Source organism: Solea senegalensis, linkage group LG19, assembly GCF_019176455.1.
Source record: "Solea senegalensis isolate Sse05_10M linkage group LG19, IFAPA_SoseM_1, whole genome shotgun sequence".
Lineage (NCBI taxonomy): Eukaryota > Metazoa > Chordata > Actinopteri > Pleuronectiformes > Soleidae > Solea > Solea senegalensis.
In genome coordinates, this window is record NC_058038.1 from 19,058,174 (window position 1) to 19,083,947 (window position 25,774).

The 25,774-nt window shown below is 39.9% G+C and overlaps 1 protein-coding gene across 1 annotated transcript; it reads right to left on the reverse strand.

The window, feature by feature from the left end:
- Window positions 1-349: 349 nt before the first annotated feature.
- On the reverse strand, window positions 350-25,434 carry cpt1a2b (carnitine palmitoyltransferase 1A2b). The gene is made up of 19 exons (XM_044050843.1): window positions 25,281-25,434; window positions 22,600-22,742; window positions 22,053-22,192; window positions 19,940-20,117; window positions 19,427-19,528; window positions 17,754-17,891; window positions 16,801-16,878; window positions 16,462-16,569; window positions 15,468-15,555; window positions 15,069-15,264; window positions 12,737-12,925; window positions 11,905-12,010; window positions 11,015-11,131; window positions 5,962-6,126; window positions 5,588-5,716; window positions 5,297-5,452; window positions 3,802-3,915; window positions 3,581-3,673; window positions 350-2,980 (listed from the first exon to the last, which is right to left on the reverse strand). Exons 2-19 carry the CDS (start codon window positions 22,738-22,740, stop codon window positions 2,852-2,854), a joined length of 2,367 nt encoding a protein of 788 aa, XP_043906778.1. The 5' UTR covers window positions 22,741-22,742; window positions 25,281-25,434; the 3' UTR covers window positions 350-2,851.
- Window positions 25,435-25,774: the final 340 nt, after the last annotated feature.

Consider the following 25,774-nt stretch of genomic DNA (forward strand, 5'->3'; position numbering starts at 1 on the left):
GATGATCTCAAATAAACTACCTCAGTATTCCACTTTGTTTTTTTTGAAACTTTTACTGAAACTTCTCAAAACAAATGATCACAAACATTAAATAAATGATTTGCAAATGTGCATTAAATGAGCAACTTTCAACTACAAAATAAAACCAAAATAGACGAGCGTTAATATAATCAAAAAAACTAATAATAATAAATAGTTCAAATAAAACGTTATCTAATCAGTTCACCTTGGAGTCTGGCTGAACATTAGCACCACAGCTCACCGTGTTCACGACGCACACAATGTCTACGGCATCAGCTGTGACAAAAAACAATACAACGAAACAGAAGAGAAAAAAGCAGAAGCACTGTAGGGTCAGTAAAGATGTTTTTATTGTTTACAGAACTACACCTTTAGCATCTTTATAAAGTCCACATAAAGTTTCACGATGAAAAACAATCAAATAAAGTGACACGGATGTTCTGGAGTCTAGTCATCAAACAGTCAACCACAATAACAATCAATGCATTTTAATTGTTCACCACTATGAAGCTAAAACAGTAGCTGTACCAGGTAAAGATCAAAAGTGTAACCCAAAAACAAACAAGAGTATTCATATTGTATCATAGATTCTGAAATCTAACTGTAACTGTGCTGCTAAATGTTGGCAGACTCACCGTCAACACTATTGAAAGTTCAGAGGTTTTATGCATTAACGCACCCATGACTTGATGATAATAATGCTAAAATAACGTATTAGCAGTGAAACGGACTGAGGCACAGATCCGGTTTAACCTGTTTTATGGACTTAAGGCAGGGTGAAGCATAAACGAGACATTAGTGAGAATGAAATCACATTAAGACGCAATCCGCCGACTTTTTTTGTTTCCATAAACAAATTTACAAAAATACCTCTAAATTCAAAATCCATTTTGGTGTGAATTGTTACACTGATGCTGTCTGTCTCTCTCTGTCTCTCTCTCTCTCTGTATACTGTGAATGTGCCAATGACACAGGCTTATCGAGGAATTTAGGGGAAACTAATCTTTTACTAGAAACTCTATTGGCTCTTTTCCAGACTCCTCTGTTAAATAGTGAGATTGTAGTCATTTCCCTGGTAATTGTTGGAGATTAACCCACGTTTTTAGGATTGTAAAGTCTTTTTAACTGATCTTGATTCTTGAGTCGGACTTTTGCTCATGGCTCTTCCTGTGACGGCACGGTCACGCATAGTACCGCCTCAGCTCGCTATAGTACTTGGTACCTGGTACCAAGTACTATAATAGTGGAAATGCAACTTAACCGTGCCGTGCCATGACGAGGCGAGGCCACGGCATTAGTCTGTTTGAGCAGGACAATGCCAGACCTCAGACTGTTTGACAAACCAAAATGATTATCTTTTAATGATTTGTTATCCAGAGCAAAGAAATGAAGAAAATATTCACATTTAAGAAGCTTAAACAATCAGAAATCTTGTTTTATTCATGAAAAAAAAGCTTCAAAATAGTTATCGATTAATTTAGTAACCGATTAATAGATTAATTGTTTCAGCTCTGTTTAATTTGGGGCCTTCCACCTGAAGGACATTTAAACACAAATACTAACAAATGGAGAGAGAGGGAGAGAAGTGCCTCTGTGACGGCTACTCTGGCATCCAACAGTTCAGAAATCAGGCACAGAGACAAACAGAAGCCACTGAGGTCTAAAGTTGCTGATATTAAGGCATCAATTTATCTAAAAACAGATCTAAAGTCAGAGTAGACGGACTGGAGGGCCATTAATGCTCTCTGTCCAACGTTGCCGTATTAGTAGACAAACATAATGGAAATGTATCATGAGGAAATCATTCTGAATGTTTGTAAATGTTTTAGATTATTTATTAACACAAAGAGAGAAGACAGTTCAACAGTATTTTGTTACAAGGTTTCCATTAGGAATTGCATTGACTTAAATGTTGCATTGAAACTGTTTCACTGAACCAATACTTAAATTCAGGCACACACACACACACACACACACACACAGCTCTTAAAAACCCTAGCTTTAAAAAAATAAAATAAAAAAAATATAATGCTCATTATAATTCATGTTCAGAAACATGGTCATGACCTTTGACACTTTCATTGGCCTGCACAGACTCAGTGGTGTTAAATGAACCGAGTTTTAACCCTAACCTTTCAGGTCAGTCTCAGTCTGAACCACTCTTCACACCGAGGCCTCAGCTTCCGTCTTTTCTGCTTCATCATGACATTTTCCATTTTTAACCTTGAACTACAACATGACACTCTATGACCCGGAAAACATTAATATAAAATTGTAGTGGACTGCGTGCGCGGGATCAGCTGTACGGCTTCATTTCACACGTAGGCCTACCAACTTAAAAACTAAAACACCATTTCCCCTTCTCTTTTATTGAGATTTATGAAGTGTTAAACGTTACTGCGCATGCTGAGGAAACGCGTCTCTTCCCTAAAGACTTCCTTCTTAAGTGGTGACTCTCACTCTCTCTTTTTTCAAAGAAAAAATCACCACTGACAGATGTCATATTCTCAGAAAAAGAAGGAACTGCAAGCGCTTCGTATTGTCACATATTCAAACTGAGGAACAAGTTTATATCTTCATGCTGAATAGATTGGTTTTTATTTAAAAAAAAAAAAAGGAGAAAGGCAAATGGAATAATGTGTTTGAAGAAGAGTTCAGTCAGTGATCACAACATGAATGAAAGGAACATGTGGAACATAAGCCGACTGAGCTCTCCCTTTAAATGATTCGATTCACTCACAGTTACGCAGCAAATGCCACTTTAAAAACTGAGGTTCTACGTAACGCGGTCTTGTGTTTCCTAAAGGATAATAGACGCGTCCTACTGTATTCAGAGGAGCTTCTTGGCCTGTGGCTTCACGCTGCCTTTGGAGGACGAGGAGGACTTGGGGTCAACAGTCAGGACAACCATGATGTCTTGGAGAGCTTTACGTATCTCAGCTCCAAACCTGTGGGAGTCCTGTTACGAAGAAACAAATGAAGACGGTGGGAAAAAGTGAAGAGGAGAGCAACTAGTGTACATGTGGCATTCACATTTATAGACAGAGGAAGTGAGGACAGGAAGTGCAAAGAGAAGAAACGGGTAAAATACTGCTGCAGTATCAGGAAAGTCCTTACCCAAGTATTTTGTTTTGTTATCACTAGTGCTGTCAAACGATTCAAATATTTAATCGCTATTAATCGCATGGATGTCATAGTTAACTCGCAATAATCGCACATTTTTCGCACGTGACGCCGTTAAAATGGGTTTGCGTTGACGCCGTTAATAACGTGTTTAACTGACAGCACTGTTATGACTTTAGGACCTTTTCTGGCATAAACGGCAACCTTGTCAGGACCAGTATAGAAATCTGGTTTAAATCTAAGTTTGGGCTGAGATTTTAAATTGTGGTTTGGGTTAGGGTTAGGCATTAACTGGTTATGGTTTAAGTTTGGGATAAAGCTTTGTTTAGGCTGTCCAAAAATATGGAAATAAATACAGTGTCCTGTGCAAACCTGTGTGTGTCTGTGTGTGTGTGTGTGCGTGTGCGATTTGGTGGATAAAGTAGATTTTACTTACAGTCTCACTGCAGGAGTGTTTGGATGACACGTGGAAGTTGATCAACTCCTCGCCCACGATAATGTATGAAACTCCATATCCATCATCAGCAACCTGACATGACCCCACACACACACACACACACACACACACAAGAGACACAGTCTGTGTTCACAACCATTCAGTCTGCCAAATATGTTAAATATGCAGATACGACTACAGTCAAATGATAAGCTGCTCACAGGTCCAAATCCTCCACCCAGTGAGATGAAGTCAGGGTGATTCTTGATGTCAAACAGCTCCATCTGCTGCACTGGAGTCTGACTGGTGGAGAGACGCCAAGGCTCCGACAGAACCTGAAGCGTGGAGGGGGGAGAGAAATTAGTATCCTGCAAGAAACCGTCAACATAAACTGTGATAAATCACCACATCACACAACCTTTCTCTCTCAGGTTTTCCCTTCATTAATGTACAGTTGAGGTAAATTCACAGTGAACAGACGGAGGTCCACTATGGTCCTTATGTGCTGAGAATAACATATATTACCAATGACGACACCTGGACCTTTCATCAAGTCCACCATCAGGTCAAAAGTTTATTTCATCTAGGGCTGCCACGATCAGTCGACTAGTCACGATTACGTCGACTATCAAATTCGTCTGCGACTAATTAAATAATCAACGCAATCGTTTATTTTTGCGAAGCTTTGTTTTTCTCCGCTGTCTTGTCTGCCTTTCTGTCCTTGACGCACGGTAATCGGGGGTTAGCCGTGATGTCACTGGAAAAATTATGCCCAAAACAGTATCACGGCTAGTCGGCAACGGAGCACGAAAGTTTGGGAGCATTTTACCAAAATAAAAGAGAAGAATGTGCAATGCAAACTCTGCGAGGCGATGCACGAGCATCTGAAAGGGAAGCACGTTGTGGCTGATTCAAGTTCTGACAAAGAGGGACAGTTGTCTCGGTAAGCTAATGGCTAGTTAGCTGTTAAAATTAACGTCAACAGTGAGCTACTTAGCTACAGAGACGTTAATATTAACGATGACGATTTCTTTAGCCTTAGCACACATGTGTTATGTGTTTGCTGTAAAGTTATAACAGGGATGTCATGTTTGAATAGGAAGTGTGATAAGGCTAATGTTTTATAATATAAATTCATAGTGCATAGTTTTACAGTTAACATTTACAGCTAAAAATGTTAAAGGCCAGAGTTGTGCCTTCATTTTATTTTATTTATCACATTAAAAAGCTGCAAAGTTCATTAAAAGTTGAATGAACTATCATCTTAATTGTCTTTATTTTTAGTTAGCACATACCTTAAACACGTCAAGCTGGAATCTAATGATGGTTCTATATAAGTGCAGCTGCATGCTGCACTTAGCATATGATCCGATTAGTCGACTAATCGCAAAAATAACCGGTGACTAGTCGCTTATCAAGATAATCGTTTGTGGCAGCCCTAATTTCATCATATAGTTTTTATCATATTACCCGTAAATTTAATGACCGTGACAAAGCTTCACAAGTTTGTGTTTTGCACTCATTTGAAAACGCTAGTATAACATGACAAACTGAAACACTTGATTCCAACACAGAATAACTTCACTAATCCACCTCCTCTGTCTGGGTTCATGTTAAAACCATGACCTGGATTTGGATCAGTAAAGCTCAAACTGACAGGTGACGCTATATCTGAAACACCGACGACGCAACATGGACAAGTGACTGACAGCTTACCTCTTTCAGGAATGGTGACTCCACCCCCAGGTATTTGGAAACCACATACAGGCAGAAGAGGTGTCTGTCAATTCCAGCTCCAGTCATAGCCATCCGATAAAGGTTCTGGTGCTTCTCTGAAGCCAGTCGGAAGAGATGTCTGCATTGTTCCTCAGCCTATCAAAACAAATCACAACTTACACTTTTCATTCAATCACTTATTCATTCGTTATCCATCTAGCTTTTAGCGACAGGGTCTACAACACTTGACACACAAACGTCTGACTTGAAACAGACGACACTATTTAGTACCTCGCCGCCATCCAGGGCTTTGACAAAGGCAGAGCTTTCATTGGAGCAGGATCGCACAGTCTCCGTCCTGCCCTCCCTGAACAGACGTGTCATGGAAGCCTCGTAGGTCAGACAGAAGCCACCGCGATCCTGGGGGAAGGAAGAGAAATGAAGTTTTAAAAGGATGAAAGAGTTGAAGAGTTGTCGTAGTCGTAGTTTTGGAGGTTGAAATGTTGGTATTGTTTAGATATTCTGCAGGAATGAAGATTATAGTTACTTTAAAGCTCCAAAGTTCTACTTTGTGCAAAAGAAAAATCTCCCAAAAAATAAATTTTGTGTGTGTGTGAAAGAAAAACAGAAAGAAAGATTGAGAGGCACAGGGAACATTGTTTTACCCTGAAGTAAGCCAGCTGTAAGCTGATCTGTATAAAGGCATCCGGGCTGACGCGCAGCTTCTTGATCCGTCCTTTGCCAAACTCTCTAAAGGGGAACACATGGCAGTCCACGTCGTCTGCCAGCGTGCGGGCAACAGCCAGGGAACTTTCCGCCTGCGTCTGGACCTGTCAGAGAAAAAGAATTTGAAAAAAAGAGCAAACAGGAGCCATGAATGAATTAATTAGGGAAATATGTTTGATCTCCAAAGCTAATGTCCAGTAAGTCATTGTCTTTGAAGAAACAAAGCAGTGTTTGGCAGCTGCAGAGGAAACAGAGCCATTAAATAAGCTTTTACAACATAAGTAAATAATGAAGTCATATTTGGAATCAGAAAAAGGGGGATGCTGACAACGTTAGTGGAGACAGGAAATATGATAACAGGAAAATGGTTTTGCGGTCCCTCAGATCGAAACTGAAATCAGTCAAATCTGTCGATAGATTTGTAATCAGAATACTTTATTAATCCCTGGGGGGGAATTGTTTTTGTGTGGGGAAAACCAGTGACAAGAAATTCAGATATTCTGCCTCTGGTTCATTTGTTTCTACCTCTCAAACATTATAGAATGCAAACCCATAACTGCACTAAAACAACAACAATAATTTCACGAGTCAGTAGCTCTGATGAATGAAAGCAGCTAAAAACTCAGTCAGAGGTGAACTAAGCCCCTTCTGAGCAAACCTTCTTTCTATACTCAACCTCGGGGGGGTTTCATCATTTCCTAAAGAAGACTACAAGACACTTGATAACAACATCCTGCCAAGCACAGGTTACCTCCGTTTGGAGCCATTTCCTGTGGTTACTTTTGCAAGTCATTACGATGAAAAACAGAGGTCAAAACAAAGATTTAATATTATTTTCCTCACTCTGCAGCATCTATGACAGTTTGCCCAAACTCTACCCAATGAATCATCTTCTATTCCGTCTACAACTATCCACTTCAGCAAGGTTCAAGTGGATTTACCCACACTGGTGGAATGACCTAACAAGCGCTACCAGAACTCCTCCTTCTGCACTTACATCCACCTCGACACTCTCACCCTCCATCAGTCCACTGTTCCTGAGTGGAGTTCTTTCCAAGACTTCTTCTATGTAGCTTATTCCTCTCTTTTAAGTCGCTTTGGATAAAATTCTTAATTGCAAATTTTGTTAAATTGTTCACAGGAAATCAAGCAGCACTATAGAATCAAACGAGCAAAGATACTGATATAGTTAAAATTCATGTGATAGTCTAATGGAAATGAGATGAGATTTTTTTACGAAACAGAAAGTGGTCCACATAATTGTCCTACTTACTCTAAGCTTTTCCTTTCTCTTTTCATGTGCAGTACTTGTATACAAGGGAGCAGGGAAAAGCAATTATGAAACTACAATCTTGAACGACTTCAACCTTCATTTAAAAAGGAAGAGAGCACAAAGAAATATTGTGTGTGTTTTGTGCAGAAGCATCACTGAATTCTCTGAGCCTGAACTCATCTGAGATACATGTACCAAAGATGCCACAATACGTATGCATGCTCCACTTGCCTGTCTGCACTCCATACCTTTAGATTCCACTTGCAAAGCTGCAAGAATGATTAAAGAAAGTCTCATCTTTTGAAGTTTTTAAATTTCAAAACAGGAAATCAACAGGAATCTCTCTTTGAGGAGCTTGAGTGCCTGAGCAAAGATTTACGGTAACAGCCGTAAAGATCAAGGTAGTGGACCAAATCATGGTGGAGGGTTCCCAGTATAACTGAATGTGTTTTTCTTTAGCAGGGGCACATGACACAGCTGTAATGCACTGACGTAGCAGGTCATTGTTCACTGACTCTGTCTGTTTTCCATGATGTGCAGTGACAGTAACACAGCCAACATGACAAACCCAACGCCAAATAAGAGCTCAATCATTTTGTTCAAACCCATATGCACTCTACACGATGATATGAAGCAAACACTTCAAATGTTTAATTAAAGGGTATAAACTGTTGGTTAAGTATTATGGAATCATGTCAGTGACATGTGACATTTAATGAAATGTCATCAGTTTATCAGATAAACCTTTGTACCTAGTTTGACTAATTCATGGTCTTCCTGAGGATGTTGCTGTTTAAAATAGTGTCTGAACAGTTGCCAAAGCTATTGTGTTTCCATGAGGAATCGTACCATAATAATCAGCCCCAACCGCTCCATGCTTTAGTACCCTTCCCTTGGAGTACCACAGTAAAAATGGTACAGCACGGCCGGTGTGAATATCCCGTGAAGGTTGAGGCAAAAGCCCGCGGTTTATACCTACAAAAACCAAGCAGGACAAAAAAAGAGTTGCTGGAGACTGTCAATGCCATCGCTCATCGTTCACCAAGTAAAGGAACTGTTCTCAGCCCCAACACAAGCCTTGAACTGGGGTTTTACCATCCCAAACCGTACTGTACTGTACCACATCGAACCTTGCCATGATGGAAACACAACATTTATGGCAGGAAGGTGGGATCTTCGTTACTTGCTCTGCAAGTCTTTCCATTTTTAACATTTGTTTCCAGGGGTTGTGATAATGAAACCAACATTGGTTGGAGAAAGGCCAAGGAAACCTCACCCTTTCCCCTCCTGGGTGTTATTATTAATCTCAACTCAGCACTGAATAGGTGACATGTCACATCATTGAGGAGGACCACAGTATTTTGCAATGGGAAACCACCTTGTGGTTAATGTTTATACTAAGTGATACTCTCACTCACTCTCACCTCAACACACCAAAGTGTGTGCAGCTAATCTTCTACCTGATGAAATACATGTAAAAGGGTGAGAGCAAACAACAACATGCCGGATTCCAGTTGCCGAAAATAGATTAAATTCCTATCTTGTAGCCAAGGGGTGAGATCAATTGGTTTTAGCCCATTTTACACATTGAAATACCTGTAGATTGCCATTGCACACAATAACATGCAGTAATAAGTTGCCAAAAAGGGATTTGGGCTCCTCCATTGTGGCTGAGGGGATTTCTTGTGTGTCAGATTCACTTGGTTTCATTAGTTTCCTTCACTCCTCATTATTTTACTACTTTTTGTCTCCTTGTAATGAAGTCTTTATTAAACCCATATGGTTTTAAAGTCCCTCCGATGTGTTTATTTTATCTAAAAGCCTCTTCCAACAAGAATGTACTTGCTTGATGCATTTATTGCTGCTTTGCACCTTCGACACTACACTGTGTGCTGCTGCATCTAATGTGATGATGGTGCAGGAACTGAGCTGTGATTCTATCATCAGGCTGCGAACAAACTAATGTTCACCAGATGACTGACCTGTTTTTCTATCTACTGTAACACAAAATGAATCCTTGTTTAATCCCACATTACCTTTAATTAGTTTGTGCCCTCTTACTTACATACTAGATAGAAAAATACTGTATTGATGAAATTCACATTGTCTAGCAGCTCTTAAATATGAGTATAAAACAAGTATGAAACAAAGAAACGGATAAATCGTGGAAGGTGGAAACTAAATAGAAAGGACATTGTTAGTGGAAACGAAATAAATACTACACAGAAGCGAGTATTATGGCCCTTTTCCACTATGGTCCAGGCTCGCCTCGCCTCAGCACGGCTCGGGTTGCATTTCCACTACAAAAGAGTAATCACTGCACGGCTGTGTGAAACTGTGGTGACTTTCGTTTTACGTGTGACACACACAACCGAGTGACTTGTAAAGCAGTTGTTTACAGTGTAACTGAATCAAATCACTAGAATCAGTTCATTAAAACTATTTGTTCAGTACTTCCTCCGTGACCGGAGCGCACAGACTCAACCGATACGCTCAGCAGCTACAGACGAGAGTAGCGCTGCTGTTTACAGGAGTGGTGAGATTTGCCAGTGACGTTTATTAGTCAACGGAAGTGCCTTGGCGCTCTGTACAGCTCAGGAGAACAGTAAAACCCTGTGCTCTCAGCAGTGGCTGAACTGATTGTTATGGATTGTTAGGGCTTCATCGACGAGGTAATGGTACAGATATACTGTACACCCAAACGCAAATGGCCTCTTTAAAGAAATAAAAGCTTCCACTAAATGAAAAGGAAATTTCTATTTTTTTGTATGAACACCACTTGTGGAAGTTGATAAGGATTATAAATATTTGGCTCTCTGCATCAGGAAGTCAGACAGTGAGGCGGGGAGAAAAGAGACACACAAAGACATTCTGTCCCGGTTCATTTGTGTTGGTCCCAAAAGTAAAAGAAATGCTGTGAATGCATGATGATGACAGTGATGTTATTGTATATGGATCTACCCTCTTTACCACCTGTGCCCCAACAAGACTATGATATTCATGAAGTTGATCACCAAGGTTAGTCTTAACACTGACTTTAAAATGCAGAGATTGAAAAATGTAAAGCGTTTTTCCCCCGATTCATCTTGTTATTGTGTTTCTGTTTAATAGTTTATGAATAACTTACTTGCTAACTTACAACTAAATGATACATTAGCAGTAAATCACATTTTTAACTCATCAAAAAAGGGACATGTCTACTGGTCACAGCAGGAAATAAATAATGACATTTTTAATGATGGCTGAGTTCCAATGGGCTCATAGCACAGCAGCCATTTTGACAACAGCACTCATGCAAAAGTCGCTTGTGATTAATTACTGTGACCAGTCGGAACGGCTTCTGTGTGAACGGCCCATTTGTTCCCTAAGTTTAAGGGCACATGTCACTGTCACACGCTCCTGTCCTGACTTACTGGACAGAGTCACCATTAATGTGATAGTAACAATTATGCTTTTCATGCTACAATATGAAAGAGGCCTAAAGCACGATCAGGCATTTTCACAGTAATACAATGACACTCACTTTATCATAAACAAGGGGATCACAGTCACATGGAGTCCCTACATACCGTAGGCGTGGGACCAGGTACGAGCGACAGAATGAAAGCCCAATCATAAAAACATGGTATGTCCCACAACCATCATAAAACCATGTAGGTGGTAACAGCATCACATTTCAACAGAGACACATGTACACAAACTTTTCAGAATGCAAGTACCTCAGAGGAGATGTCCCAGAGAAGCCTCTGAGGGTGGGGTAGTGACCGGTCCACCTCGCCTTTACAGTGTCCATCCTCAGTGTAACCAAGCTGGAAGGCATCTGTGGCCAGCGTGAACTGAAGAGGAGGAAAAAACATTCTCACATTTACATCCAAATACACAACAACATCCATCAAAAGGCGGGGTCACACCCTGGACAGGTTGCCAGTCCAACAACAACATTTTTCATAAATAAAAATAGATAGTGATTGTGTTGTTGCATTATTGTATCGTGTTTTCCACAGGTTTCATGATACTTCTACATGTGCGTGTGTCGTCTATGGGCGACTTGGAAGAAAACACAGAACATATGAAGGAGCTACTTTTCACTAGACTGGGGGTTATTCTGGAAACTTCCCCCTCCCACCACCCCGGCAGATGTGACAATGTGTCTCTAAAAAGCGGTGTTTCATTAACCACTCAAACTCACAGTTCACAAAGTGGCTGGAAAATCAACCCCACGGATTAACTGGTGAACTTTCCGTCACAACTTTCACCCACAATATCAGCAGCAGCAGCAGCAGTCAGAAGAATGACTAAAAAAAATAATCTTCAACCCTTCTTTCAACTGCTCAGAAAACCGCTGTCTGTGTTCTTTACATCAGACATAAAAAAACAAACAAACAACCATTTGTCTGTATTTACTAAGTGTGATATAATCAATCAAAATCTTCAATCATACCACACTGTCCAGCTGTATCACAAGCCGTTATTTTATGCAACAACAGAAACAGTGGTGGCTCTATGTGGTTTTGGAGCTGTGGTGATTACACCAGTGTCTTAATTGTCTGTGCCGTTTCCGTTTCTGTTTTTTTTTTTAACCTATTAAGACAGACAGAGACAAACCCACCTCCCAAAGATGAGCAACAGTGGGTGCATCAGCCCACGAGTGCTCTGCGTTCAGTCCATTCTTCCCGTTCTTGTAGATCACAATGGAGAATGATTTATCAAACCACCTGGAAACAAGGCAACAGCATTACATCACAACTCTGCTCTAGGTAATGACAATTACAATGGTCTACCATCAGTGGGAGAGATTAGAGCAATTTAACCCATACTCAGATAAGCAATATTCATTTATTCATTTCCATCTATGCACATCTATTTTAATAATAGTTGGAAAATGTCCATTGAAAACAACAAATGTGCATCTCATGGTGGTCGTATGCCTAGATTTGTCATCATAGCTGAATGTTGCCTGTTGTTGATGTGACAATGTGCAGTATAGTCATGCGGGCCAAACACAGTTCTGCAGAACAAGCCCACACAGTGTCAGTACCTCACAATAAAAATGAGGATTGAGGACCGACAGTGATAAGACGGTTGTAGCAGTAGTGGTTTGCATATGGTGCAAACTGAAGGGAAAAAAGGCAGCATTTGTATGAATGCATGCATGTCAGTCATTCAGGCCTTCACAAAGACACCGAATACTGATATTTGTAGCTGTAACACTGCAAATAAATAACTACAGAACATGACTTGTTGAACTGAGACGCAGTTGCTTCAGGGGATTACAATGGAGAATGATTGACAATGTTTCAGAGGGTGAAAGGAAAAGTATGACCGAGTGAAAACAGCTGTTGGTGACCAAGAGAGACTTCATTTGTTGCATCTCTTTTTTCCAAGACACATTTTGATTAGTTACTATTACTGGGGCCAAAGATGCATCACTTCCTTCTCACCTGTCGTAACATTTGCCATGGAGCAGGGACTTGGCGTAGCGGTCGAGGTTTCCTTCTGGGTCGTCCCCCCTCATGCCTTGCTCTTCATCATCCAAAGTTACAAAGAAGGCTGCCCTCTCTATGGCATCCAGTGATCGCTTGTTGACACCAGAGCTGAAGTGTTGCTTCCTCGTTTGGGACCAAGGGATCCTGGGGAACGGAGTTGCACAGTGTTATTGCAACACTCATTTCCTACACATGGAATTGTACAGAAACGCTGCTAAAATCTAACAAGACATTCTCCAATTGATAAATGTCTTGAGAATACAGAGTCCATTTCAGAGGAGACAGCAGCTGTTACAAGACATTCCACCCAACTGAGAGAGCATCAGAGAGGTTACAATAGTGTGTCCTCTATTACTTTTCGTTTCCTTTTTGTTTTTTTACTAAACAATTCATTAGTAGGGTTCCTCCCTAATGTTAATACAATCAAAGAGGACTTGTGTTATTCATAGTGTCCAACCTCTTGATGTTTTTTGACAATGAAAGGAAACTGGAGTATCCAGAGAAATCCCACATACACATGGGGTTCAAACCCTGACCATGCTGCTGTGAGTGCTAGCCAAAATCCTGTTCCACATATGGTTTGTTAGTGTACCACACACTGGTTGTAACTCTGCAGGTACCATAAATTTTGCTTCTAGAGGCAGAACAATTCATTCATTGGGCCGATAAAATGTAGATTGGGGAGATGGATGGTTCAATAACTGGATAATGAAGTTAAACAATCCTGTATAAGTTGTTATCATTAAAAAGTTACTGTAATCTAACCACTAGGGTCATTTTTGAGTAATTATTGTCTTTAGAGCTGAAACAATTAATCAATTACTAAATTAATCGACAACTATTTTGATCATCGATTAATCAGTTTGAAACTTTTCTCATGATTAAAACAAGATTTCCGATCTTTTAAGCTTCTTAAATGTGAATATTTTCTTAATTTATTTGCTCTGGATAACAAAGAAATCATTAAAAGTTAATCATTTTAAACAACAAGACATTTGAGAACGTCGTCATTTCCAGGTTGGACGAACACAATCAACATTTTTTAAGATTTTCTGAGATGTTGTGGACCAAACGATTAATCGAGAAAATAATGGACAGATTAATCGATTATGAAAATAATCGTTAGTTGCAACTCTAATTGTCTTGATCTATACAAATCTTTTTCTACAGACTGAAGAGAACATCTTTGTTTCTCACACATCTGCACAAATATCACAGTTTTCAAATTAAAATGATAATAATGAGGTAAAAATTACCATTTTATCTGATATTGCAAATCATATCACAATCGCAATTCCTGTCAAAAATAATTACAATTAAACATTTATTCAAAATCATTGAGCCCTATGACATCGATATTTTCTGTGTTGGTAAAAGAAATCACATTTTGTAAAGGTACTCCACTTAAACAGACATTGGCTCTGTAAACAGAAAGCATGAGGTGAGTGTGTTCTGTGTACTCTGGTGCCACCCAGTGGCCACATGCATCTTGTGTCGACAATTCAGCAGTGATTTTTCCACACATGCATCTTCAAAATGGCTCTAATGTGGTAATTTATTCTCTTTCAATCTCAGGCAAAATTAGAAATAAAAAAAACACTGACGCAAGGACATATCAGGCTCAATATCGATATCACTATGCAATATTTGGAAGAGATTTCAGAATTATTTTGTTTGTGTTAAAGACAAAAGACCAAAGATCAAACCTAAGTAACAAATGTCATTCAAGTGAGAGGAACTAACTTGCACAGAATGTTTTACTTGCTGTTTTTTGTACTGAAAGCTCATTAAAACTTCTGCCTGGAACCCATTAGACTCTGATTTTTCTGCATGCTTGTCATTTCCAGCATTCACTTTTGGGTTCTTTAGCTGATTTTAATCAGAGAGCAAATAAACTTCTCTAAATAAGTAGTGTCCATCCATCCATCATCTACCGCTTTATCCTCCACCAGAGGGTCGCGGTGGGTGCTGTGCCAATCTCAGCTACAAATAAGTAGTGTATATCGATTTATTTCCTGAATATTTGCTGTAATTGTACAATTATTTTTTATTGTGGGTGTATTTTGATGAAGGCCCACTTGCAGATGTCTATGTTTAGTGTTTATTATATACTTGTTCAAAGTAAAATGATAAAAAAAATAGTCCACTTCAAAATGACTAACAGCAACCTCTTTAGTTTTAGTATCTGCTCATGCATTTAGCCACAGATGTCACTGATAAGAGATGTCATGCATCATTTAAATAAAATTCCACACTGGAGTTCATACACCCACACCACTCTTCCTACCTTTCACCAGCAGTGAGAGCCCCCAGTTTTTCCTCTCCAGGTTGTGGGGGTGAGGAGTCATCCAGGATCCTCTGGACCTGGTACTCGATCTCCCGAGGAGAGAGCAGTCGGCCCGCCCGGTACACCCACAGGCGGAAAAAGCGCCCCTTATGGTACACCGTCACGAACTCACTGTCCAGCCAATGCTGCAGTACATCTGGGGAGGAGAGGAGGATCGTTCTCATGGCTCAGCAGACATTTCATTCATCTGCCCTAACACACAAATTTGAATTCAGGAGTCAACTGTGCTGTTGATGTTTGCTAGTTCCCGATTGATTTCTAATTCTAACGTGCACAAAGATCTGCGGACACAATGTTACCTAATGAACGATGAAGTCTATATAAAAAGGTGCGAGTTACCCGTCTCGTCTCCTGGCGTGCGCGTTGTGTTGAACATCCTCTCACACTGAGCAGCACACAGAGGGATAACCGTACCTGGAACACGACTCTTGACACACAGAAACACAGGCGTTTCTTTTTAATATTTACACATTTTAAAGCTGGTGTCATTTTGGCAGTAGACTTATTTCCAAACTGGAAAGCAATACAGTGAGACAAAGGCATATACAATAACAGTTTTTGTCTGAATAGTTAGATAAAATATCTAATAATGTGCCATTATATGCTTTCTACAGTGTGTTACGTTCCAATTTAACAAGTTCATGTCATGCTATTACTGCCCAGTGGAGGTGGTGGACTATACAACTGTCTATAGTGTACCTTCTACATTCTATTTTAACTAATTTTTTATAGTCCAAGTGTTAATATCTTTTATATTGTAATTTATTTCGTAATGTATGTTTATTATTTATTATCTTTACTGTTTTCGCTGCTGTAACATTGTAAATTTCCCCACTGTGGGACAAATAAAGGACTATCTTATCTTATCATCAAATTCGACAAATTGGTTTCCATGGTGTTACCCTGACGTGGGATAAAAGAAAAAATTGCTAAGCATCAGTTGCAAAATTTAAAATCTACCATTATTCAACAGGGGGGAAGTTATTGAAGCAGAGTTAAACCAACTATACTTCCAAATGTGCTCATTGTTCAACTTCCTTTGGAACAGGGCACAGGAAATTCCTGAACAGACCCTTTGTTACTGACTGTTTATACAGATATCAGATACAACTGGACCTCAGCCATGTGTCCTTTGCACCCATGAATCGACTCCAAGTGTCCACTTATGTGCTAATATAGACATTATAGCTGTCTACTTCTGTCTGTCTACACCATTGTGTTTCAAACCCCTTTGTTAAACATCCATCTTACCAAAAACAAACAAAAAAAAAAAGCAAAACAAACAGTTCAACCCCCAAATCCATCACCTCTGCAGAAAAGCAATCAGTTTTACCGGTTTGAGTTCCTCTCGGTTTAACTTGCGGCGGTAGAGGAGCAGGGCAGTGATGGTGTTACCTGCTCTGGCAGCCTGCAGCGGAGTCGGGGTCACATACAGAAAGTCCTGGAAGGGACATCAAACTAATCAAACATAAACATAAACATAACTCAGGTAATTATTATATGGCTGCAACAATAGCAGAAATAATAAGAGGGATGAGGGTCAGGAGGGGACTACAATGCACTTTGGTTTCCATGGTTAGTTGGGAAAATAATGTATTTATGATTTGATATGCTTAATAAAAAGATTCTGCTTTTTTTTCTTCTCAGTGTTATAAAACTGTGCAGTAGTTACCATGCCATAATAGTTACTGTTGACCATGATTGGACTTCGGGATCTCAAGTAGACATATTCCTCCCACCAGTCACTCACCTGCAACAAAAACACAACATAAACTTTGTTCTTCTATTCATTCAAAATTAAAAATGAAGTACAAAAACATATATATATAATTCTAACTACTAAGGCCTACTAAATACAGTGTTTTAAACATATAATGCAGACAGAGTTCTCTGTTAAGTGGCGACATAAAAAAGCTCCAAATATCTAAATATGCTCAATATGTGAACAATGGAGCTAAAGGAATTAGATTAGATTAAATAAAGACTTTATCGATCCCACACTGGGGATATTCACATGTGGCAGCAGTTAAAGGACAGCCAATAGAAAAGAAAACAATAGAAAGGAAATCCAGAGCAGTTTGTTAGATTGTAATTCAGCATGTGTGCTTCTTCTGCCTTTCCTGTGGGTTTACCAGTCATATTTCATTTTATATGCATACTTACAAAAAAAGAAATACTGGTATAATCCACCACCTAGTGACTAATCCAGGGTTGTTGTTTTTTTACCAAGTATAATAATAGAAGAGGAAAGACTGAGGGGCATGTTTAAGGACACTACCCAGTGGTAATGGATCAAACTTGAGAGTGGGTGATGTCTGAGTCACACAATTGTATCCAAATACACAAACACTGCAAGAAATTTACACCGAAATCATTAAACATTGATAGTTTTTTAACGCTTTCCAACTACAAAACTTCAACCAGTGTGGATGACAGTGGATGGTCTTTTTATTAATTGTTGGTCTTTGTTTATTTGTGAGTTTTGTATGTGGATACAATGAATCCTTATGAGGTCAGGTTAAGATGAGAGAATATGGTCTGATATGAAGTGTGGTGACATGGTTTGCAAAAGTGTGAGTGTGTCCATGTGGATGCGTGTGTGTGTGAATGAGTGAGTGCCCTTACATAATTTGTGGCCCACAGAGCTTTAAGTTTCAAGTAACGTTGAAGACGGTTTCCCAGATTAGATTCAAACTTATTGGTCAGTTCAGTCATTCGCTCAAACTCTGGATCAGTGAGCAGTGGGCGCACGGACTCCAGGTGCTTTGGGAAAAGAGAGGGAGGAGAGAAAGAGAATTTACAATATGAACAGTTTAGACATGGATTTTGATTTAAAACAAACAAAAAAAAAGGATGTACAATGACCCATGATTTGTTCGAATAAGTGTAACACACACACACACACACACACACACCTCCATGAGTGCAGTTCTTTTTATTTACAAAATTACCTGTTGATAAGAACAAGTGCTCACAAATGTCACAAGCACAAGATACAGTACTTACAGAGAGTTCCAGGTACTTTGTGCACCCCCATGTATCTCTACCATAGCAGCTCAAACTTGAACTTCATACATTATGTTCAAAATGATTATAAATAAAATATTTTAAGACATTATGGCCACTTCAAGCTGTAATCAGAGGAACTCATCTGTTGCAATATATATAAAAAAAGCCTCCTGGTTGTTCTCAGCAACTGGCTTCAAGCATTGCTGAAATTCAGGGATCTCCAACCAGAAGTCCGCAAACTTGATCTTGCAGGGCGAGCATGCCTGCGCGACGTTGTTTTTAACAAATGTACATTCATGCATACTTTTTGCAGTCAAACTCTATGGACACAACTGAAAACACGATTAAGACTTAATACTTTTTAAGGGCCTTTATCTATCAACTTTTAATACTTAAAGACCCCACGGACACCCTGGAACAAGATCGTGTGTGTGTGTGTCTGACTCTCCACCCGCAGTAAGTTCAGTTAGATGGAACTTGTGCGGCAGAATTGTGCTTTTACGTCTCAGAAAGTATGTAGGTTTATGACAGAAAATTGGTAAATTTGTCGCCATTTGCTTTTTGGAAGGAAAAAAAAGTGGCCGGGGTCTGTAAAGTAGCTATATATGAACATGAAAATGGGACGAAAAGGGTTACACAACCATCAGTCAACATTCAGAGGTACCTCGCACAGAAATGTTCCACCTGCAGCTCTAGAACGTGAGCCTCTGACAGCAAAACAAGGAAGTGACCCAGAAGTCAATCAATAACACATGTGAGTATAGTATACAGAGTATACACATAGAAGTCTATTTTCCCTGTTCTTCCTCTAGAAGAGATCAGGGTCTAAGACAAAACTGAGCAATGTAGGGATTGTTTAGTCACTCTCAAGTAAAGCCACATAGCACTCATCTGAGTGCTGAAGTCAGACTCATTATCATATACACATACACAACAATAAATGGGCAGTTTGATGAGTTGTATGATGTGGTAGAGCAGAGCGTGTCTAATTTAAAGAAAGTTTATTCTTAACCTATTCCAGTCCTATGCCTATGTTTATTGCTCATCTTCAGTGTGGTGTGTGAGGGACAGGATGTGCATGGGGGGGAGGGGTTGATTGTGAGCTGACTGTTCAGAGAGTGAGAGAGAGCGCAGAGCAGAGATGATGCTCAAACGATATATCGTGCGGCCCTATTCAAAAAATAATATAAAGTTTTGACTCAAAGTGACAACCTTAGAAGATAAGCGAGACAAAAGGTGTGAAGTGAATGTGAGAATGTGTACAGGTGTGCTCATGTGTGTCCACTCACCCGGCTCAGTGTGTCTTTAATGGCAGGAACAGGCAGGTGAGGTAGCGACGTTTGATAGCTGTACAACAAGGGCTTCCTGCTTGACAGCAACCTCAACAGGGTCTGTGAGAAACAAAGAGACTTTTCTAGACGGGTCTATACACTCCATTATCTGTTCAGTTAAAAAATAAAAAGGATCAAAGACGTTGAGTTTTTTTAAACTCTGCTATACAATTCTTTGCAAATATACAGCTTGGAATTTGTGCCATCAGAGCAAAGCTGGGAAACACGTTCTATGCCCTGGAGCAGGAAAGAACACACGGCAGCCAACTGACACAACAATTAGGAGACTTATTATTAGCAGCAAACTGCAGTGATTGCAATGCGTTTGCCTTTTTTACAGGCTTCCTGAGAACTTTGTTGACGATAAACAATATTATATGTACGTATTTTGTGTCCAACCGAAAACCACCACTGCAGAGTGATGATGATGATGATGACAAAGCGGTGATATCATGTGGAAGCATATCTTACCACCCAGATTTTAGTGGTGTTGGAAACTCTGCCATGCTGTTCGAACATCCACTGGTGGTAGGAGAGCAGCAGCTTGAGGCAGAATCTGAGTGCGAGGATGAGGGAGAGCCACAGCAGCGTGCTGAACACCAGCGCTGACAACATAGTCTGGCCCTGGGCACTGAGGGATACGTGGAGACTGGACAGAGGATGGGGAAGTACATGATGTTATTGATTGATTAATGTTAATGTTGTAGGGATGTCACGATTACTTGATTTCACAATTAATCACGGTATTAAACGCTATGATATATTAATCATAACCTTTCTTCAATACCGTCAGAAAAGATTATGCCGGCAGCCCGGGAACCATAAAGGTAGTTACACAACCACCGTGTGTTACCGTTGTTTGTTGCTTGTTTTTGTTCCATGCAGAGTTGCAGAATAGAGCCGTTCCCGATTGTGAAAGTATGGCAGAAGAAGAGTTATTCCCTCCAACAAAGAGCATCAAATGCCATGTGGGAGTTTTACGGCTTCAAAACAAATGACCAAGGTGTCATCATGTTCGGCTTCAGTGTAACGTATTATAGATAAATTATCAAAATGATTCAAATAAATTTAAACATTTGGTAAAGATGACCATTGATGACTTAAATAATTTAAACAATTTTTCCTATATAATAGTGTAGTGTATTTGCCAAATTATTTTATTATGTTGGCATCAAAAGTAAATAAATAAATTAAACTTTAACATTCTGACTATAATCATACCAAGAAAAACTATAATTGTGACATCCCTAGTGTAGAGTCCTAACTCGACACTGTATATGTACATACTTATAAAAGCTATGGACAAAGTTCAGGAGGATCAGGTTTCAAATACCAGACATGCAGCATCTGTATCCTGTCCAAACCTATGCACAGTTGCAACCAGCAGAGGGCAGATAAAGCACATATTAATAGCAAAGAGACCAACACCTCTTACTCATACTGTATGTACATGGTCTAGTTAACTACTTGCTGCAAAACCTGTAATGTAAATGAGTGCTGTAATGCAGGCTGAGGTGACCAAGTCTCGATAACAATACTAACAACCAGAGGCCTCAACGCCCAAAGAAATAATTCAGAGCAGGAATGTTTTTTTTTATGAAGTTCCCCTTTTAGTTTAAAGTTTTCTTGCACAAGAAAATGGGTCAAATAAAATGCAACTGTCAGTTTCCATGTCTTTATGTCACAGACGTGTAAAGTATTTTGTTATGAACCCTGACACCAGGTTACACTGTTTGGTCCCAGTGTTCAGTTCCACGTTTTAAGTCAGTGCACTACTGTGTTAACTTAAGCGATGCTGCCGCTTTACAGTATCTACACAGAACCCATTCATTAAGAGTGAGAGTGATAACGAGGCTGCAGAACCCGTTTTTAATGTGGGACAACTATGATATGTAGATTATGTTAAGTGGCCATGATAGACTTATTCTCTCAGATAATTCTACAGGGGTTACTGGGGTGGCTGTGGATCAGGAGGTAGAGTGGGTCATCGCCATGAGTCAGTGATTTGTGTGATTTCATATGAAGAATATGAACTGTTCCATGTCTGGTTTCACTACGACATTGTACATCATTAACACAACAATAAAACACATTTTATTTGCATTTGTAATCACCAATTTAGCTGTGGGTGTACAAGGTAGAAAGTGTCGTAAAATATAAAAACTAACAATTAGACAATAGACTGGGAGGGAAGTCGGGTAAAGGTAAATTCCAGACACCGCACCCACCCTGAACAGTGATTCATCAGCTGTATATTTTCTGTGTGTTTAGATCAGTCAAACCCTTTTTACTGGTACTTACAACACTGGCCTAAAAAGCAGAGTTCAGATATAAAATAACAAATAATGATAAACCTAGACACTTCATAAGTCATGTAACCAACTGATGTTCAACTATCAGACACCATGGCCAGGCAACCAGACCAGGATTTACCGAGTCCCATTTTGTGTCCAGGTAGCACTATCCACATCCACCTTGATACAACTTAAGCAGCCAGTGTATAATGTGATGAACAAAAAACTGAACTGAAACACTGCTCTCTTGAAAAGTGCGTGTGTGTGTGTGTGTGTGTGTGTGTGGGTACCTGAGCGGCAGGTGTTGCTGTATCTTGGCGATGAGACCCATGCTGGGATCAGAGCGCATGTACATGGTGGCGAGGATCGCTATGACAACAAACAGCCAAGAGGAAGGGCTGGCGGGGTACACTCCCTTAATCACCCTGTTCTGTTACCACAGAAGAAACAGCAGACAACATGTAGTTATTGTTTGTTTTCATCTTTAAGGATGTTTCTTGATACGACAAAATCAATACATGTCTGGTACTTTAACAGTCTGTGACCTCGCCACATTCACTTGTATGTAATCATCGTGAACGCAGCACAAAAACACTGCACGTGCTCATATGAGCAGCCGCCAGCAGGAGGAAAACATGCATGTCAGTGCATGTTAGTAAAGACTCATCATTCCTAACCACTACACCTGGGAATTCACAGCTTATAATTATGGCACCTGCATTCAGGCCTCTTCACAGCTCACACATTACATTCCCTACACATACCACGCAAAGCTTAAAGCTAAAGCTTAAGACAGGTGTCAATATCAAATATGAGAAGTACTGGACTCGGGCTCACCCGTATGCGGCTGACTCGTTTCTTCCATGACCGTAAACCGGACAGATAGATCTGGTTCAGGGCCTGATAGGACAGCTGCAGGTCAATGCCCTCTGGTGTTATGGTGAACTGGAACGCCACGGCCTGGTGGGCTTCTGCCATAGCTGTAGGAACAAATGGTAACAAATATTTTAACAGTCACACTTCAACTTAGTTTTTTGTACATTACTTAAAGCCTAGTACTTCAAAATACTCATTAAATAACACCTAATAATGTGCAAAAACTTCCCCGTCACCAACAGCTGACGAACAGTTCATCGTGTTTGTCTTGAATAAACGATCTGTGTCTGTGAAGATTTCTGAAACCTGACAGAAAGCGGTCCTGCAGGCTTGGTTTATTTGTCCCTTCACTTCCTTTAGGATGTAGGCGAGTGAGAGATAAGATAAGTGGTCGACTGATATTGGTTTTTCAGAGCTGATATCGATGACAACTGATATTTTGAACAATATGCATTTACAGTAAAAAAAAAAGTCTTTTTCTACTCCACTTAGCTTGAATGCCTCTAATTTTCACATGACATTTAAATTAAAATTACTACAATAAATTAAATGTACATGGACACTGGGTAACAGATTCTAATAAGCAGTAAGAAACTCCAGCCACAGAAACACACTTGAATGACACAATCATATCGGGGATCGTTAAAATAAAACGCAGACACAGATAACAAATGACAAAATCCCTAATACTGGACCCCAATAATTGATCAGCCCATAGAGAAAAATCCTATTCTTGGGCTCTGAGAGAGAGAAACTGAGGGGTAAGGAGCTCTGAGCCCTGCACCATTAACAGGCATGGTACAGTATAACTGTTGTAGATGAATGAGGCCTGTGACAATAAAGTTACCACCAAACAACCTATAAAAAGTAAATCAACAACAATCCCTGTGAGGTCACTGAGGCCAGTGTCTGTGTGTGGATGTTTGTAGACCTATGTCATCACTTCTGCTTCTCTCTGCACAGCCAAGCAGCTGCTTATGTCTCACTTCACACACTGCTAGTTTATGTTTTGTGCACAAGTGTTTGAATGAGATGGAGGAAACGAAGGTTGGAGGAAAAGTGCAAGCAGCTAACACATACTATTGTGTGTGTGTGTACTTAAGGTCCTTTGAATCTTTAATCTAAACTATCACCCAATTATAACCAGTATGAGGACGTCATCATGCAGCAATGATTAGCCAAAACAACTTCCCTTTTCAAAAGATCTACACTGTTGCTAGGGAAATGCTGGACACATTCCAGTCTAATGCACCATAGACTGTCTGCAGATCTTGTAAAAACCTGAGATTGTTTCACAACGCTCACTGCTCCTCTGGCAATGTCATAGCAGACATTTCTGTCCTTCAATATCTGTATGCACAATGAATGACAACCAGTCTTTCAAGCAGGCAACAATAGTTTAAAGGGTTTTTTGAGGTTTCTGTTTAAATGCACAACTTGCTATTTGATTGTTTCTGTCATCAAGTCAAAGCCGGCAAACAGGTTTTACCTGCAGGAGCAGGTGAGGACACTCACCTGCATTCTGTTGCACCTTACCATAACCACCTCAAATGAATGTCAGACCCCAAGGCTAATGTTAACCCTAACCCTTGATCCAAAGCTTGACACTAAAACAAAACCTCTTTAAGTACTGTTCTCAAGATTGTGCTACTGAATTAACCACCAATAAAATAAATAACATATACGACAAACATAACAATATACATAGCAGCATCATGTTGAATATTGCTATTGAGTATGATTGTACTGCAACAAATAGTCTGATTTAATTATAGCTTAGCCATACCCACACACACACACACACACAGAGAATATCTGAAATACCTTGGTGTTGTGCAAACGTAAGGACTTGATCAAAGCAGACATTTTGGCATTTTAGCACAGGTGTAAATAATTCACGTAATGACTAGCAGTCATTAACGTGGTCACGAACACCTGTGTCAAGTCAAAGTGCGTGCTGTTCAAAAAAAACAGGTATATTGTTTACACAGTTCAGGATATTTACCTTTAACTCTTTTCGCTAACAAACGCATGCTCCAAAATAAACATTATACTTGGACTGAAAAGTGCGTGCTGTGCCATAAATGGCTTTTTCATTCTCTACCACTGTTGTTTTTTGCAGTTGTTGTTGTTGTTGTTGTTGTACGTACACGCTGCTGGGTACAGCAACAGGCTAACCTTACACGGACTAAAACCACAATATTATCCAAAGCTGGTTTCTAACAACGACGACAAAGGGAACTTTAACGAGCACAGACTAAAGGAGTTGTTAAAAGTGGGAATCAGTCCAAACCAGTTTATCAAAGAAAACAGTGTCTACGTGTGAAAACCTCTCTGCTCTCCATCACTGAACAGTCCGTGTTTGTGTGTGCGGGTGTGGGTGCGGACACAAACGCGACCACATCGCTACCGGACTCAATAATAACGCAAGTAAATCGTGTTAAAAAAAAGTGCGGTGTTTTATTGACTACGTCTCTTCCCATCAATCACTCCATGTTTTTTTGAAAACACACTGGTGCCCATTCGCGCTCACAGCACCGCGCGTTTCACGCACACATACGATGGATAAGCGTCACACTTATGAAGCCCGGGAACTGACACCCAAAGACGGCCAGGTTAAATGAAAGTGGGATAAAAATTACCTGGTGCGTTTTCCGAGCTGTTCAGACGCCGGAAAATCTGATACAGAAACAACTATTTGGACCAAGACCCCTCCCTGTTCTTCACGTTCGCCACGCAGAGCGTTTGCTCACTGAAAGCCAGCGCCGGTCTGCAAAGATCGATGGAATGTGACAGGATGAGTCACTCCACGCCCTGTTTAAAAAGCCGAAGGGGCCGAACGGTGGAAATGCAGGCGTTAACTTGGGAGTCTCGTGCTGAAGCTAGTCACACACACAACCACCTGTTAAATGACTGCAGCCATCTAGAAGAAGAAAGTGTACATGTTTACACTTCCGTGTGTAAACAACATACATTGAAATAATATCCTAATTATAGTCAAACTACAACTATGACGCATGAATAGTTAGGATAGCAACACATATACAACACAAGCAACACACTAGAATATCGTGTAGGCTATGTTGTATATTTATGTAGTAATTAATAACCTATATTTGTTTTGTTTGACTGAGCA